Source organism: Embiotoca jacksoni, unplaced genomic scaffold (assembly GCF_022577435.1).
Source record: "Embiotoca jacksoni isolate LCO1_2020_lvr unplaced genomic scaffold, fEmbJac1.0.p SCAF_56, whole genome shotgun sequence".
Taxonomy (NCBI): Eukaryota; Metazoa; Chordata; class Actinopteri; family Embiotocidae; genus Embiotoca; species Embiotoca jacksoni.
The window spans coordinates 1,027,636-1,045,978 of record NW_027185410.1 but is presented as its reverse complement, the minus strand read 5'-3'; the positions used below and the strand labels follow the sequence as shown (position 1 = coordinate 1,045,978).

General features: G+C 43.8%; 1 protein-coding gene across 1 annotated transcript; it reads left to right on the top strand.

Annotated features, from left to right (window-relative positions):
* The first annotated feature begins 416 nt into the window (after window positions 1–416).
* abhd17c (abhydrolase domain containing 17C, depalmitoylase) lies at window positions 417–17,065 on the top strand. Its single transcript, XM_069172892.1, has 3 exons — window positions 417–1,452; window positions 11,561–11,740; window positions 13,997–17,065. The coding sequence occupies exons 1-3, from the start codon at window positions 968–970 to the stop codon at window positions 14,214–14,216; spliced, it is 885 nt and encodes a 294-aa protein (XP_069028993.1). The 5' UTR covers window positions 417–967; the 3' UTR covers window positions 14,217–17,065.
* The last annotated feature ends 1,278 nt before the right edge of the window (window positions 17,066–18,343 follow it).

The following is an 18,343-nucleotide window of genomic DNA, read 5'->3' as shown; positions in this document are numbered from 1 at the left end:
ACCACCTGATGTGGGACAAATGAAAAGGGTGTTCGATCAAGCAAAGCAAAACTATTGTGACAGTGGAAGCTTGTATATTCAAAATAAAAGACAGAACTGGTGACCTATTCTTAAAGAAAGGTCAGAAATAGCACAATGATTTGTCAGATATTTCTAAACATTGCATTCTACCAAAACGAGAACAATGTGGGACATTTTCAAAAATGATGTCAAAGAAGTTACAGAGGAAGTTAAGAAACTAAATATAACTGAAGGGTTGTCACCTATTTAAAAAAAAAAAGAAAAAAGACATCTGTGCGTAAAGGAACTGACCTAATGTAGAATGAACAAAGAATCATGACTAAAATAAATTGACAAGAAAAACACTAAACAAACGAGACAAAAGCCAAACCGGACATCCGGTTGTACCGGAAGACCGGCTTGTCTCCTCCAGGAGAAATGGCTGCCCTCTTCTTCACAGTGCAGCAGCAACAAACCCTGACGAGCAGCAAGTGATGTGCTTCAAGGGCGGATCTGTTGCTTCGGGACCGACGGCGGCGCTGCGTCGGGCTGTGAAATAACACGAGCGTAAATGTGGCGTTTTAGTTTTGCCTGTAATTCACGTGAAGTGTTGGATTTGGTTGTTAGCTTCATGTCTGCCGCACAGCTAGCGCGTTAGCTGCAGAGCCGATCACCGTCCGACCCGGTCCGACCCGGTCCTCGATCACCGTCTGACCCGGTCCGACCCGGTCCTCGATCACCGTCCGACCCGGTTCTCGATCACCGTCTGACCCGGTCCGACCCGGTCCTCGATCACCGTCCGACCCGGTCCGACCCGGTCCTCGATCACCGTCCGACCCGGTCCGGTCCGGTCCGACCCGGTCGTCGATCACCGTCTGTTCGTGGTCAAGCGGATCTGAAGCAGGAAGACAGCTGAGTTCGGTTCGTTCCGGTAGGACGTCCGTGCACCGGGTAAGCCCGCGTCCCCATGCCCGAACCAGGCCCCAGGATGAATGGGTTTTCTATCGGTGAACTGTGCTGGCTCTTCTGCTGTCCGCCCTGTCCGAGCCGCATCGCGGCCAAGCTGGCGTTCCTCCCCCCGGAGCCCACCTACTCGGTGCACGCCGACCCGGACGGCGTCACGAGCTTACATTTGAACGAACGTGCGGACTGGCAGTACTCCCAGCGCGAGCTGGACGCCGTGGAGGTGTTCACCACCCGGAGCAGCCGCGGGAACCGGGTGGGCTGCATGTTCGTGCGCTGCGCCCCGAACAGCCGGTACACGCTGCTGTTCTCCCACGGTAACGCCGTGGACCTGGGCCAGATGTGCAGCTTCTACATCGGCCTCGGCTCCAGGATCAACTGCAACGTGTTCTCCTACGACTACTCGGGCTACGGAGTCAGCACCGGCAAGCCGTCCGAGAAGAACCTGTACGCGGACATCGAGGCGGCCTGGCAGGTCCTGAGGAACAAGTGAGTTTCAGCACATCGTCCACTGAAATGCACCAAACATGACTGACGTCAACCTCCAGGATCTTCACCCACCGGGCTCCTTAGACAGAAGGACTTCTTTAGGAAGGGTCGTTGCACAGGTTGAGTGTGTCAACTAAAAGCGCTGGTTTAGTGTTTCATGTGTTGGACATCAACAGTAACGAAGACAACGCAGCTTCTTACCTGTCCTCGTGTCCCCGTGTCACGTGTCCTCGTGTGTTGCTGCTCTGATTTCCTGAAGTCTGTCCCGCAATGATTTCTATTAACTTATTAAATCTTGCATTTGCGTAACGCTAAATTTGTCGTTGTAAATTAGCTTCAGGAGTTCACCTGAATCTCACAAATAAATAAAAAACACACTTGAATTTGAGAATATGCGAGTATTTAGTTTGCCCTCCTTTCACTTTCATTCACAGACACAGTCAAGGCCTCATCTGTAAACATCTGTTTACATCAGCTCAAAGTGTTCGTGAGCATTAGAGACAAAAGTCAAATGTTTAATATCGTGCACACGGAGAATAATAAGGCGGCCGTGGACGAGCCTGTCGTCCGTGAGCGGCGAGCGACGAACACCTTCAGGATGTTGATGCGTAGAAACGCGGCCGCTGACTCAGCTAACAGCAACACCATTTCCAGTGCTGCTGGATGAGATGGAGGATCGGTTTCAGACCGTGTTTTGAGATTTAATCATATACTTTTATTGATTTATCTCTTGGGGATATAGAAGCACACAATGCTGCTTATATCAAGTTAAATTCTTGTTAGATTTCATATCCTAATGTTACATAAAGGACAAGCAGGTGGGAATGTATTTTTAGAGAAGTACATGGGTACACGGCAGATTTCTGCACTGGACTAGTTCATAAAACAGAGTGGAAGACTTTGATTTTGGGGATTTTATTTTCCAAGTTAAACTAGAGTTTATGTTCACGGACGTTTTGGCGGTATTCATATTTGGGTGTTCTTTCGCTGGGTGTTGAAAAGCACGATTCGACGCTACTCCCCGTGTTTACTCTGCAGCTTTGTTGCCGTATTATCGTTTCCCAGCATGCCTCAGTTGTTTCTTCATAACTATTAAAAAACATAGCAAATGCATTAGATCTAAGTGATGGGCAGAAATGATATTTACTTTTGTTGAAACATGCGGTTTTTGAACATTTCAACGAAGACATAACGATACTTAAAATGGGGCTCTGATTCAAAAGTGAACAATGTAGGAACGTGATATAAACATCGGTTAGCTTCTCACTGCTAACGCAAGCAAAGTATTCATGCACCATAATGTATTCATACATATAGTCTCTCTGGATATAGTAGTTTAGTATAGTTTTGTAATTTTTTTGATTTTGTAGTCATTTCTGTCTAAAACCTTCACAGTGTGATGAACTCCGTAAGTGTTAAATAATTCATGTTTTGAAGTGTTGACTGTTCACATTCAAACAACTCGAGGTAACAGTTGAATTTGACTCTTGATGCGAGTCGTGTTTTAATTTATATATTGTTCCATCTTGGATGCTTACGGTTTTCAGTCATTTCCCATTAATGGTCTTGTTTTAAAACGTACCAAGGAAGAACTAATGCATGCTGGGAAATGCCTCATGCATTTGGGGTGAGGAGAGGGACCAGATGCACCGTCTGGTGGTCTGACAGAAGGAGCTTCATGAGGAAAGCCTGTGAATTCATGCAAGGATGCAGCACATGAAGTGTCTAGTCAGTCTGGGCAGATATGGACATAAAGGGACGTAAAGGGACGTAAAGGGACGTAAAGGGACGGAGTTGTTCAACCCTGAGACGCTAAATCTAGTTTTGTGTCTCCAGGCTGTTGACAGACTGTTTTGTTACCTGGCCAGCGAGCTTGTTTACCCAGCATGCCATTTGGCGGTGTCATTTTAATGGGCGTTACCTGTTCGTACGATCTGCGTCATATCACGGTTTGATTTTGGTTTCGTTCAGTGCGATTGTGCTTTTAAAGTAGCTGGCAAACAAACATACAAACTTTTCATCGTCAAATCTGTATTAAAAATGCAAAGAAAGAACACAGCTTTATTATTTTTGAGTAAAATTGGTCACATTGAAGACATAAGGACAGAAAGCTGCTCACAGGTGATGCTGACCAGTGAAACGGCTTTTTATTTCCCTTGAAGCTGCTCTCTGTTCAGTCACACCGGGGTGATGTTTTCTGAAATCATTCATATTGCAAGTATTGCTCGGTGCTTCCACACAGTTTGTTTTCAGGCCTCTGCTGGATGTTTCTTTGGGTTATTTGCGCAATGCTTTTTTTTTTCTTTCTTTCTTTCCTAATAGCTATTTTAATTTTTATTCTGCACCGAGAGCCGATTTGAAATAACCCGAACAATCCAGACGTGCCTTGAACTGTGACCAGTGAACTGAACGGGTTGAAATATTTACTTGAATTGTTCCCCCTTAATTTGTATCAGCTGTGTGACCGTGAACATGAATTCAATGCCGGGATGCACTCATGTCTGCTTATGTTTGACATTGCAGATAAGGAATTGGTCTAATACTCGTCACATGGTCTCTGTTGGGTTGGAGCACATCACCTTCAATGATTTCACACTTGTGAAGTTAATACAGATTTAATAATAGAAGAGTGCGAGTCTCCTCCTGTTGTTGTCGTCATATTAATTTGTTGGCTAAAGGCTGATTATTACTGCATATAAAGTCAAGCAGATCCATAGATATCTCATTCTGAATATTCCTGAGATTAATGGTCGGTTTGACAGATAGAAACTAAGAGCATCTCTTCCCACATACCGTCATAATAACGGAGCATTTCATAGTTCCTTGAACCCCTCCGGGGTCGTACCTGCCCACGCATCACACTGGTGATCACCAGACTTTCTGGAGGAAGCGAAGCGCCTCAGGATGAGATTTATGTTAATTCAATATCATTTTATGCAGAATCATTAAATCTATGGCCTCAAACAAGAATTTGGTTCTGTAGTGTTTTTACACTTTGCCTTCAGGGCTCTGTTGTATAGAGCAGCTGGAAAGACTTGGATAGATCAAGATGGTTCTTACAATGATCAGTAGGCTCCATGTGCTGATTATTGTGAAATGACTTTGTTCTTCTTTTTCACTGGACTTTAAAGACACGTTCCCTATGTTTTTAATGCAGCATAATGCCCCTGAACCCTACAGTTGTTGTTGTTGTTGTTGTTTTTTTATGTCCACAACATCCGTGTACTGGAGTAGAAGATGTTTGGAGTTTAGTGGAAAGTTTGTGAACAACGGTCGAGCTGCTTTGTCCCGATATTCTCTGGAATACGTTTTCCGAACCCGACGGTCTACCCGCGCATCGCTCCCTGTACACCGGCTGCCCCGTACAAATAATAATAATAATAATAAATAACAATAAACTTTATTTGTACAGCACTTTTCGAACATAAAATACGCCATTGAAACAAAACAAGAAGTAAATTGTAACGAGCCTTTAACAACACAATGATCGTATAAAACAAGCATGAAAACTAATTAAAATAAGAGTTGATCACTAAAATCAGCTCAGTCTCTTCGATAGAAGTCTGTTTTAAGAAGAGATTTAAAAGATGTCACTGAGTCTGCAGCCTTTTTCTCCTCCGGCAGCTCGTTCGTAACTCGGTGGCTCCGACTGGAAACGCTTCGTCAGCTTCAGTTTTACGACACGTCTCCGGATCAGATACCAGTTTTCTGTCTGACTAACGGGACGGCTGGTATGAGACAATCAGGTCAGATAAGCAGGAGGAAGAGAGGCTATGGAGTGTCTTTAAAAGTCAACAGTGAAATCTGAAATGATGTGAAAAACTCATCTTTTTTTCTCTGACGTCCTAAAAAGGATCCTGATAGGATTTTTTTTTTTTTTTACAAATAATCTCTCCTGTAGATGAAGAACTGCTGATCCAGCGTTTAACTCTGCTTGTCATGAGCTAAATACTTCAATGAGTCTACAAACCTTTATTAAACGGATCCACTGAGCGTGTTGTTCAGGTCAGATCCCGAGTTAAAGGATTAGACACAAACACTCCTGAGCAGACGCTCGGTTGGAAACGCTCCAACTCGTCCAAAGGTTTCTGTGTTTACGACAGTCCCAGATTACGGGTTAACAAATAATAGTTCTAATAGTTGATGCGTGTCGGTGAATCTCTGACACGAGTGCAGACCGTCGTTACCGAGCAGTTTTCTGGCAAATGACCGAAGTACGCAAAAATACTGAAAAATAGAAATGTGATGAAATATTTACACTTAGTTGAGATCGATGACGCAATAAGATACAACATACTTCATGATGTAAACTTTGAAACACGACACCGACGTGTTCACAGTGTGGAGGAACTTGTTTTGTTTTTAAAAGTTGGCAACCAATACATCCGGCTCATTACTGCCCCCTTCTGCTTCGGAGGGCAGATGACAGTTTCCACCTTTTAATCCTCGACCCACTTGGGAGGTTCATTAAAGCTTTTATAGCCGAGTTCCTGAAGTCTCCTCTTAAACTCTTCTTCCATTGTTTTTATTAATCACATTTAGTACATTGTATGATTGTATGTTTTAATGCTCAGTGTTGCTTTGAAGTTTGGAAGTTTTGCTTCTTAATCCACAAAATAGTTTCCAGTTAATTGGTTTACTTTGACTAAAAGCAGGAAAATGTCCCTCAAATTCAGTTAAGTTTTCTCGACCTAATCTATTTCATTATTTTGAGCGTTTGGTTTACAGTGTGCAATATAGTAAATCAAATAAAGTCTTCTTTTATTCTTTATTCTCTTTTCTTTTGCTGTTGTTTAGCATCGTCATTAACGTGTGTGTGTGTGTGTGTGTGTGTGTGTGTGTGTGTGTGTGTGTGTGTGTGTGTGTGTGTGTGTGTGTGTGTGTGTGTGTGTGATGTAGCATAACTAATAAAACTCCTTCTCTTTCCTGGATCTCAAACTACCCGATCTAAATATAGACGTGCTGTATCGTGGGCTAAATTGATGTTCCGGTTGCATATTAACAGAAAAGTCTCTTTCCACAGCGTCTTCACGTTTAGCAGCGTCTCAGGCTCCAAATGATCGTCGCTGTTCAAACTGAGAGCTTCTTTGTGTGTTTGTTTCCTCTCTTCTGGGAGTAATGAGGAGCCGCTGGCTGGGTTTTGTTAACGACGGAGTTGCTTAAAAATCTTTTTTGCGATGGGCTTCACGTCTTAGAAATGGATGTTGTTTTCATCCTTCACAATTTCGCCTCGGGCAATTTAGCCAAAAGCCTCGGGCATCAGTCTGGGCACTCCCTCACCTACAGGCCTCTTTACTCACCTTAATCACCAGTGATTTGTAATTCCGGTTGTCCCTTCCCTCCTAAAAAGCCTTTGATAAAACGGCTGATTGAAGCAGTGACCGAGCTGCACGGCATCGCTGCGGTTTGAACAGCGCTGATCAAAACCAGGCGATTTAACGCTGAAAGAAACGTGCGTTAAGAGACGTCGGCTGCTTCTTTTGTCTTCTTTGAAAGCTGCTTGTTGTTTTTCCTCCAGAGATCAGTTCGACCTCTCCGTTGAACTGCACCTGAAGCTGTTTCCTAATCAATAGCAACACGTTGTTTACTGAGATGAAGGACCTACTTATCACAGGACCTCCAGCTTTCTTTCTGCTTCTGAAACATGATTTTGACGCGTTAGCGCCCCCCGACATCAACCGGTGGGATCGCTCTACGAAGCTCGTCTGATCCGTCGCTGCTCACATCTTTTTTTTTTAAACCCTCACTACTATTTGTTGTATTTTTAACTTGAGGAAACCAAATCCTTCCTCTTCCATGTTTGACTGTTCGACCTTGGCTTTTATTTCAAGGCTTGCATGCTGGCCCTGATTTTCTCCATGGAGTTGGTACGCAGTCTGTTTATACTGGCCTGAGTTTACATATGGAAACGCTGCTCGCCCTCCCTCTCTCTCTTTCTCTCTCTCTCTCTCTTCCCACTCTTTAGAGTTTGGACGAGTTTTTCCATGAAACATAGTGTTTCTGTTTCTCTTCATTTTCGGTGAATCTCCAGATTTAAACTTCATCTGAGAGTAAAAACAACAACCCGCCATGATTTCCTTTAATCAACCCGGTTCGTGTCCTGGACTTTTTAAGCTGCTTTATTTTCGAGGTGGAGTTTTCTTTAAACGTGAACTCGTAGCTCTGTTGCAGCTTCACGTTAGACATGTCATGTTTTAAGACACGTGGGTTTTTTATTCAAGGACTCGAGTCAGATATTCTTTTAAAACTGAAAGTGTCTTCTGCAGAGAGTGTTGCATTATGGGTTGTCCGTAGCTTTCGTGTTTCTCGGTAAGTGAATGTCTTGAATTACGTTTATAGGTCCGTATTAGACCCGGTCAGCCATAAAGGTGTTTTATAAGCCCGGTTGAGCCCGGTGTCTCTGACGGTCGGTGTAATGTGCTGCGCTGCCAGAGGAAATAAATTCATGACAGGTGAAAATGAGTCTCCCAACTTCTTTACTGCTGAAACGAGCCAGAGAGAAAATCTATCAGCCAAAAATTATTCCTGTCACAGATTATGAGCTCAAAGAGACAGGCTGGAAAATGTCAAAGGGAGTAATCCTGAGACAGAGAGAGAGACAGCGAGAGAGAGACAGAGAGAGAGAGAGACAGACATGTTTTTTTTTTAATGATAAGGATTCTTAATAATGTGAAAATTATGAAATCATCAAATTGCATTGAATTTATTTGGAGAACACAATTTTCATATCTCACTATATCCTTCACCCACTTTGATTTACATTATTGTGATACACCATTTCATGCCTTTTAATACAGTCGGAGTGAAATTACTTTGAATAAGGTACAATTCAGACGGTAGCAGACTGAAGGCTGAACACGAGCTGAACTGTGTTCAGGCAGCCCACTGCTATAGTACTCTAATAAACAGCATAATAAGTATACAGTCCCTCCACGAGTTGTTCTGTTATTGCTGTGATCAGAAAGGTTTGATTTTGTGGTGGCTTTTCAAAAAAATTGCAGAAAATTGTGGGAATTAGAATAAAATTGCAAGTTGAGTCGGAAAAATTTGATTTTTTTTTTTTTTTTTTTTAATTTTGTAAGCCCGACCTGATAAAGGAATAAATATGTAATCACTTCCTTTGATAATAATCATGCTGCACATACAAAATATTTTAGTTTGAATGTTTTTTTTTAAAACTTATGTATTGAACATAGAGAACCATCGGGCCGCAAAGTTACAAATAAAATGATAAAAGCTGTGTATGTTTCCAGAACAATAGAAACAAGGACTACATCAGCTGTCTAATTAAGAGCTTTAGATGCTGTTTAATTCATGTTCATTCAATCACGAAGTCACGAGTGACAATAAAACAGGAAACTGTAAACAGAAGGACGTATTATCAAAAAGACGTAACAGATCAATAGTTTATATGGTGACTAGAATTCATTAGGTTTGACTTTTGAGATGAGTTCGTTGCTTCAGTGATTTGTGTTCTCTATCAAATTCATAATTGTTTTATATTCAAGAAGTGTAGTTTGATTATACTGACACAGATCTGATGACGTCGTGCTGACTCTTTTACAACGGGCTTGTCAGATGCACCAAAGTCCAGCGTTGTGGGTCAGCTGACGCCCAGCGGGGACGTTGGCCATCAGGGTGTGTGAGGTCATAATCTGCTGTCAGGATGACTGGTCAGATAATCAGAGGAAAGACTCGTCTGAGCCGACAGATTAGTCACAGCCACGCTGTTATCTGACAGACCCAACAGACCAGAACCTCTGGTCCAAGTCCTTCATCACGGCATCGCTTCCATAGAGACCCAGCAGACCAGAACCTCTGGTCCAAGTCCTTCATCACGGCATCGCTTCCATAGAGACCCAGCAGACCAGAACCTCTGGTCCAAGTCCTTCATCACGGCATCGCTTCCATAGAGACCCAGCAGACCAGAACCTCTGGTCCAAGTCCTTCATCACGGCATCGCTTCCATAGAGACCCAGCAGACCAGAACCTCTGGCCCAAGTCCTTCATCACGGCATCGCTTCCATAGAGACCCAGCAGACCAGAACCTCTGGTCCAAGTCCTTCATCACGGCATCGCTTCCATAGAGACCCAGCAGACCAGAACCTCTGGTCCAAGTCCTTCATCACGGCATCGCTTCCATAGAGACCCAACAGACCAGAACCTCTGGTCCAAGTCCTTCATCACGGCATCGCTTCCATAGAGACCCAACAGACCAGAACCTCTGGTCCAAGTCCTTCATCACGGCCATTACAACGCTGCCTAATCCGTCTGTGTTGTGGCAACATGTCTGTTTGGCCTCGTCCTCCTCGTCCTCCTCCTCGTCCTCCTCCTCATACTCCTCCTCATCCTGCACACTGAGGAGCAGGAAGGCTTGACTTTACACTTTGTCCCCAGGTTGTGAGACATCCAGGATGTCCCTCCGTCTCCCTGACTGACCTGCCGTGCCGTCATCCAGCTCACGTACCTGCTGCCTCTGTGAACCAGCGAGGACAGAGCTGGTTCTGAATGATGCTGAAGTAGAAGCTCTCTGGCAGAAGAATGTCTGATTTCATTTCAGTGAACGGCTTTTTAAAAAAAAATTATGATTAAACCATGTAGTTTTTATTTTAGTTTTTTTCTCTTCAGCCTTTCAGCCGGTCACAATGTGGATGTCACTGAACGCAGCTCAGCACAGAGGCTGCAGTCACTTCTGGACAAGTCCAGCAAACTTTATTCAAACAAGAAATCAGTGTCCTCCGTATTGAAATCAAACAAAGATAAGCAGCCGTACTTTGTGAAAATCTAAAAGGGACATTTCACTGCTGGCTTTAATGGTTAAAGTTTTGTCTATTTTTATTTCAGTTTATGCTTTAACTGATTATGCAGGTTGATGTTTTCCAGAGTAAACATTGCATTTTGCAAACATTTATCCAGCACATTGTGTCGGGGGTGAAAGGTCGACCCCGTGTGGTTCGTTGTTCGTTGTTCGGTCCCACAGCAGCTGCTGCAGCAGAAACCGCTGAAACCTTCATGCTGGCTGAGACAGAGGTGTGTGTGTGTGTGTGTGTGTGTGTGTGTGTGTGTGTGTGTGTGTGTGTGTGTGTGTGTGTGTGTGTGTGTGTGTGTGTGTGTGTGTGTGTGTGTGTGAGAGTGTATGTGAGTGACGAGCACATTTCAACGTCAAAATACATTAAAATCAATAATATCAGTGTTTTCAATCCACAAAATAGTTAAATTGATGATTAACTCTCATTCTATATCAACCAGGAGATCCAAATAAATATCAACACTTTGTCCGTTTCACTTCCTGACGGATTCCTCTCCTTCGTGAGCGCTGGAGTCAATACTATAATACTATTTATTAAAAAAAAAAGTAAACTAACGCTGCGATATCTTGAAGAACCCTATTGGTGGGCAGTTGGTATCATTTAGATCCACCACTGACTCCTCCCCCAGCGCGTCCAAATATGGTCACTTCCTGCTCTAAACTAGCAAGATGGTGACAGACAGAATCTGAACTGGAGGCTTCATAACGTTCACAAACCAACGATGACGTCACTGCTGGTTGATGACGTCACTGCTGGTTGATGACGTCACTGCTGGTTGATGACTGGTCTGATGAACCACTCATGTCGTGACTCTGAGGAGGCCGTTTCAGCTGTTTGAGCCTCAGAGACTCTCGTTTCCTTTCAGCTGAAGTAACGACCACTTTCTTGCCGTACCGTGTTGTGTAATCAGCACAAGAGTCTTCGGCATTTTTTTTTCTAATAAAAAGAAAAAAAATGTGTGTGTGTGTGTGTATACACACATATATATATATATATATATATATATATATATATATATTATTATATAATTGTTTATATTATTATTTTATTGTTTATATCGTTATATTATTATATCATTGTTTATATCATTATATTATAATATTATTGTTTATATTGTTATATTATTATATCATTGTTTATATCATTATATTATAATATTATTGTTTATATCATTACATTATTATATTACATCTCTATGAAGTACTAGTGTTTGCTTTTACAATATAATGTTGCCAGTTTATTGTATGAACAATCCCTTCATGCCTGAATCCGTCTCCTCTGTTGTTGTTGTTGTCCAGGTACGGTGTGACACCGGAGAACATCATCCTGTACGGTCAGAGCATCGGCACCGTGCCCACCATCGACCTGGCTGCTCGCTACGAATGTGCTGCTGTCATCCTCCACTCACCGCTGATGTCGGGGCTGAGGGTGGCCTTCCCCGACACACGCAAGACCTACTGCTTCGACGCCTTCCCCAGGTGAGCACACACACACACACGCACACACACACACACACACACACACACACACACACACACACATCTCCATAGGGCTGTTGGGATATCAGATTATCACTACATGATCATAAAAGAATTCACTATAACAATGTTATCACCATATCTATTGAAAATGTTAATTTGATTGATTACTGCTCACCATGAAACAAACAAAAAAGCTTTATATTGTTCTATTTAAGATTAATCAATTTAATTTTAATAAGGATAGATCAATCATCAATTTCTAACCCGTGTTTGTCAAAATACATTTTTGTTATCGTTATATATTCGGCGAATATTTTTTTTTTTTTACGGCATTCACATTTACCGGCACGCTTTCTTCCTTTGTTACTTTGGAGAATAAAACAATCAAATTAAATACAGTTGGTCTGAGAAATGGATAGAAATAATTTTCTAATAAAACATGCAGGTTTGAAACATATCAATAAGATGAATTACAACCAGCTACTGGTTCTGGTCTGTTCAGTATATTATTATTGTATGAGGTTTATTTTGTGTAACAACATATCCGTACTTAATGTTTTGAATGTTACCGCTAATATATTGCCTGCCACTTATCTCTAATAGAGGAAATACAGTTTTCAGTTTAATGCGGTTGAAATTCATGAACATATTTTCCCTGTTTGAAGAGTATTTTATTCAAAAGAAACAATAAAAACAAAAGCAACGGTGAAATTTGTCATAATTACATTTAAGATGTTTGAACGGATTGACTTGAAGCCTCGTTATGATCCGCTAGCATTTATATTGTCAGTTCAATAGAAACTCAACACTTCCTGTACTTTTAAAACCAAAAGCCGTTTTCTAAGAAGGAAACATGGTAAAAATGTTTCTCTGTTGTTTGTCTTCGTTGAATCGAAGTCACGTTGTGTTTCCTCCAACGTGAACAGACTTCATGAAGTCGGTCCATTTCACAGTGTTGAGTTTCTCCAGTTGAAGCTTTTTTCTGCTGTTTTTAAAGGCTTCGTTCGTAGCTGTAGTTTACCTGCTGACTGTGGTTTAAACCCGGCGGTGGTCGGTGCTCCTGTGTGTGTCACCGCAGTTCCCATGGTAACGGGGAGAGTACCCAGGTAGACGTAGGAGCTACAAAAAAAGTCCCACAAAACGTAGTTACAGGAACGAGGAAGGTTCTCGGCTCCATCGGTGTGGACAAAAAAAGAAAGGGTGAAATAAAAACATACAACAACTTGAGCAAGTAGCAACTTCAACATCTGTTTTCCACTATTGGACACGAAGGCTCCATCTTTGTTGCAGGTGTGTTTATTCACCGAGGAGAAATGACATTTCTAATTTCTTCACAAACACACATGTTGTGTTCCTGATGACAAACTTCCTTTAGTCCACGAACTAATAGTTAGTCAGTCTGTGTACTGCAGCTGTGAAGTCAACACAATAATACTTTTATTCCATCCGGGATGAAGTTAGTTCAAAACGATGTTTCTGCATTAGCTTCTGACCGATGATGAGCAGCGGATCTGCAGCTTTGCTCGATCTCATCAGGTTCGTGAGCCGGAGATGGACATCGGCTACCGGCCCGGTGTGAGCGCTACAGACTCATCGTGTTCATCGTAAGAGGCCACGCAACATGAAAGCTCCCGCAAACACCGCTGAGTCAGCTTGAATACCGAGATGATTAAACCATCTTCAACCTTTCAGGACTTTTTGACAGCGACACACCTGCTTCATCTTCAGTCTCGCTGAGGTCTCCTGAACTACATTAATTCTTCACCAGACTAAAGAACTAACGACGTGTTCCTGCTGTGATCAGCAGCCCGTCTGCCTCCATCCCATCGTTTCTCTGCTCTGTGCATTCAGCTGATCGTCTTCGGTCAACAGTAGCCGGTGTTGGTCAGAAGATCAAATGTGTAAATGAGAAGAATAGAGTTCCTACGGTTGGTTGATGTGCAGCTTTATCGGTACGTCGCTCTCTGCTGCGGTTGTTTTTAGATATTGGACAACGATATGTGTGATCGGACCACGTTGGCCAGTTCAACGATGAATCGGTCGGGTTTCCTTGAAACTCCCAAACGTACCTGCTCTGTATTTCCAGCTGTTTCCCGCTGTGATCATGTTTCACGTCAGAGCTTCGTGTCCGTGGTCAGCCGCCCGATCCAGCAGCTGTTTAGAAGCTTTTTATTTTTCTGGTTTGACCCTCCGGCTTCACGTTTATCTTTGATATTCATCGTCCGCCTCTTTCTCTGTCTTTCCCCTCCTCAGTATCGACAAGGTGTCCAAGGTGGCGTCCCCGGTGCTGGTGATCCACGGCACGGAGGACGAGGTGATCGACTTCTCCCACGGCCTGGCCATGTACGAGCGCTGCCCCCGAGCCGTGGAGCCCCTCTGGGTGGAGGGAGCCGGCCACAACGACATCGAACTGTACGCTCAGTACCTGGAGAGACTGAAGCAGTTCATCTCCTTCGAGCTGCCGTCCTCCTGAGGGGAGCTCGTCCCGTCGGCCCGGGCTCATCTCACCACACCGAGGACGCCTCCTCCCGTCGGCCCGGGCTCATCTCACCACACCGAGGACGCCTCCTCCCGTCGGCCCGGGCTCATCTCACCACACAGAGGACGCCTCCTCCGGTCGGCCCGGGCTCATCTCACCACACCGAGGACGCCTCCTCCGGTCGGCCCGGGCTCATCTCATCACACCAAGGACGCCTCCTCCCGCCTCCTCCCGTCGGCCCGGGCTCATCTCACCACACCGAGGACGCCTCCTCCCGCCGGTCCTCCAACCCACTTCAAGGTGGGAGTTTGTGGTGAACCGGGAGAGGAGGTGGTTTTGTCCCGGTGTTGTGGAGGGTTTGCCAGCAGGCGCCAGAACCTCTGTGGTGCTCCTCCACGCGAACCCGGTTCGCCAGTGATCCCGGGCCGAGACGCCGTTTGCACTCGCCGCTCAGTCCAGATTCATTTCCCACTCCAGCTCTCCGCCTGCTTCCCGTCCTCTCTTTACTCTGTCCGTCTCACCCGTCCCATGTCTCTCGCTGTCTTCGTCCTCCCCCGGTTCCTCTCTTCGTCCCGGCTCTTCTTCTGACTGAGTCTTTGCGATGTGGATTTTTGTATTCTTTTATAAAAGGTATAGAAGTATCAATTTTGCACCTCAAGAAGTTGTTGAAGTTTTTTACTTTTTCTGTAATTTTAAGTTCCCATTCAGGGTTGATTGCACTTTGAATGTGCAGGTATTTTCAGGTAATGATTTTTGTTTTTCATTTTAGATATTTACATGTTGATTTTCTTTTTTCTTATTGGCATTCCATGTTTTGTTTTTGTTGTCCTTTATTTGCGGGTAGAACTTTTTCCTGGTGTGTTTGGAAGCTGTAAGCCACATCTGGCCGTTTGTACCGGTGATCTTTGCCGTCCTGATGCGTGCTGCTCTCTCTCAGGGAGAACATCACACCAAACTCCATCGAGAAATCGAGCTAATTACAAGACATCTTGATTATTGGCAAAAAAAACCACATCACTCTTGGAGAGAAATAACTCATCCTGATGCGTTCAGTTTTGCCTGTTTACAATAATTGTCCAAATGACAGGCGGAGATCAATTAAGCGTGAACCCTAATTGTTTATTGGAATAGATTGTGGCGGCTGGATCATCTGTATGCAGAGTTTAGTTACCTGACTTGAACCTGATTAAAGAAATAGATTTTTTTATCAGCCCGTGTTGCAGAATTCAAACACATCTGGACAGACCTGCCAGTCGTCGTGGAAACCGTGATAAAGCGCAGTGGAATCAGCGTTGTCACTTTGTTTACACGCGTAACTAAATTCTCCGCTGCGTCGGCACAAAGCAGCGCGGCGGTGAACCTCCCGACCGTTACCTGAACAGGAGCGAGAGCGGCAGGTATCAGGACTTTATTTCACTACAGATCATGTTGTCATGAGAATCACCACCGTTGGACACTGAAACCTGACCTCCGCCGTGTGTGTGTGTGTGTGTGTGTGTGTGTGTGTGTGTGTGTGTGTGTGTGTGTGTGTGTGTGAGAATTCCAGGAGAATCTGCTGGGTGTGTATTTGTTTTATCAGTTGTTGTTTTTTCACACTAACAATATGAAGCCTTATGTTCGTACACATTTCACCCAGACGTTTCCTGTTGACGACGACGAGGCTCTCGTGGTCTTCGGGGGAACTGATGAGTGCTGCTATTGATCGGAGGAATCAATCAGTCAATCACTGTGAAAGCCAGGCACTTTGAGGGGAACGCTGAAATGACACCAAGGTACTAAAACCAAATCCAGCCGGACCACAGTCGACCACCTTCAGTGTGTTCCTGTCTGCAGGAGGAGTCGACTCCTCTACCGGCCCTGTCGTCTGCAGGAGGAGTCGACTCCTCCTCTACCGGCCCTGTCGTCTGCAGGAGGAGTCGACTCCTCTACCGGCCCTGTCGTCTGCAGGAGGAGTCGACTCCTCCTCTACCGGCCCCGTCGTCTGCAGGAGGAGCCGACTCCTCCTCTACCGGCCCCGTCATCTGCAGGAGGAGCCGACTCCTCCTCTACCGGCCCCGTCGTCTGCAGGAGGAGCCGACTCCTCCTCTACCGGCCCCGTCGTCTGCAGGAGGAGCCGACTCCTCCTCTACCGGACTTCTCGTAGCTTTGGACATTTCAGCTTGTTTCAATTGTATTTGAATGTTTTTGAACTGCAAAATGAAGTAAAACACAAAAACAATGAAGGTAATGAATCACTGAGTGAAACCATGTGGAGTGAAGTGAAGGCTGGACGTGTTCGGAGAAGTGTTGTGTTGGGGGATATTTGCATAGCAGCTTGTAATGATCGATGGATCTGTGTATTGCTGTGAAGTGATTTGTCAGTTGGTTGTTCGTGTTTTCTGATCATAGCTGATGTTTTTGGATGAAAATCCCCTCAATCATCATCTCTAGTATTTCTCCCCTATAGTTCCTGTTTTTTAAAAGAAACCGAGAACCCGCTTTAGACCCGGTTATTGTTTTGATACTGACATTTTTACGAGGTTTTTCCAGTCTAACTGTTGATAGATTTCCACCGTCTCTCAAACCGGTTTGTACAATAATGATCTACTTCTATATCTTCTCTGTACATATTAGCCCTTTACGCAGGGCAGACTCGTCTCATTGATTTAAACACTGGAATCACAATATGCAAACAAAAGGCAGATGAAGAAGTAGAATCAGCTCGTAGTGTGTAAAAGAAAACCAATGAAATAAGCCTTAAATATGCTGTGAAACGTACATCATACATGTGGTGGTTGTTGCAAGAAGGCAGCACAATGGATGTTTTAATGCTTATAATGGAATAAAGGATGCATGAAAGTGTACGTGTGATGTCACCGTTTTACTGATTGAAGACATGTATGAGTTTCACTGCTGCTTTTAAAGGGCTGGTACACTTCAACAAAACAAAACACTTTTGCTTTCATATTCTACATCTAATGGTTCCTAATAGTTTGGTACAGTTTTGGTTTTGTTTATAGAGTTTTTAAATATGTCACTGAGTTTGCTGCCTATCTATTTGAGGATTGATACAACTATAACTGTCAGTGAGAAAATGTGATTCATACTTTGTTGGACTGACCCTTTAAAGAATCAGCTTCCATCAGAAAAAATAAACAATTTTGAGACAAAAAAAGCAAAAGGTGTGAAATGTTAACACTAAAAACGTTAAATTGTACAAACCAGAACTGGAGTCTCTTCTGGCTTTTGGTGGAGCTTTTGCTTGAATCCTCCAGTTCAGATTCTGTCCGTCACCATCTTGATAGTTCGGAGCGGTTTGGAGCAGGAAGTGACCATATTTGGACGAGCTAGGGGAGGAGCCAGCGGTAGATCTGATTGGAAACCTGATGATACTACGTCCCGCCCACCGATAGCTGTAACCTGACTGCACCACAGGCCTGTCAATCAAACAGACACGCCCCCAAAAACAGGTCTTCTTGAATCTTCTTTTCTAATGAATGAGGGATTATTTTCAGATGGACCTCCAGAAAACTAATAAGAAGGAGTGACTTTAGCTAACAACACCGAGATAACTGATGGACACATTTTATTCACTTTGGATTTGATGAGAGAAGTTGAATGGGAGTCTATGGAGCCGGAGGCTTTTTGGAGCCGACCTCTAGTGGCACTCGCTGGTATTGCAGCTGAAGACACTTAAGACCTGGATGCTACATCTACTTTTATAAACAGTCCCTTGTATTTCCATGTTAAATCTGTCCAGACAAATATGAATGAATTAAAGGGTGTTATATTGTCTCAAAGTATGCATTTTTTTAAGGCTTAAAGGAAAATGATATAGCACTATTGAACTTTGAGTTCCTGCAGACAGAAACGTATAGACCAGTCAGGACTGCAGAGGGAGGTTTGTTGGGACAGGTCTCATAACACGTCATGACATATTTTGTTCTTGAAATGTGAACTAACTTGATCAGTGGGACTTTTGTCTTTGAGCTCACTTGAAAAGTGATGAATGTCCATCATCCGTTATGGTCTCTTCCTGCCACTCAGTGCCTTGTTTCAGTCCACGTAAATAACTCATGAGTCCCTCTGCTCCTCCACTGTGACTCATCATTTGAATCTCATCTCTCACCCACGTTTATTGT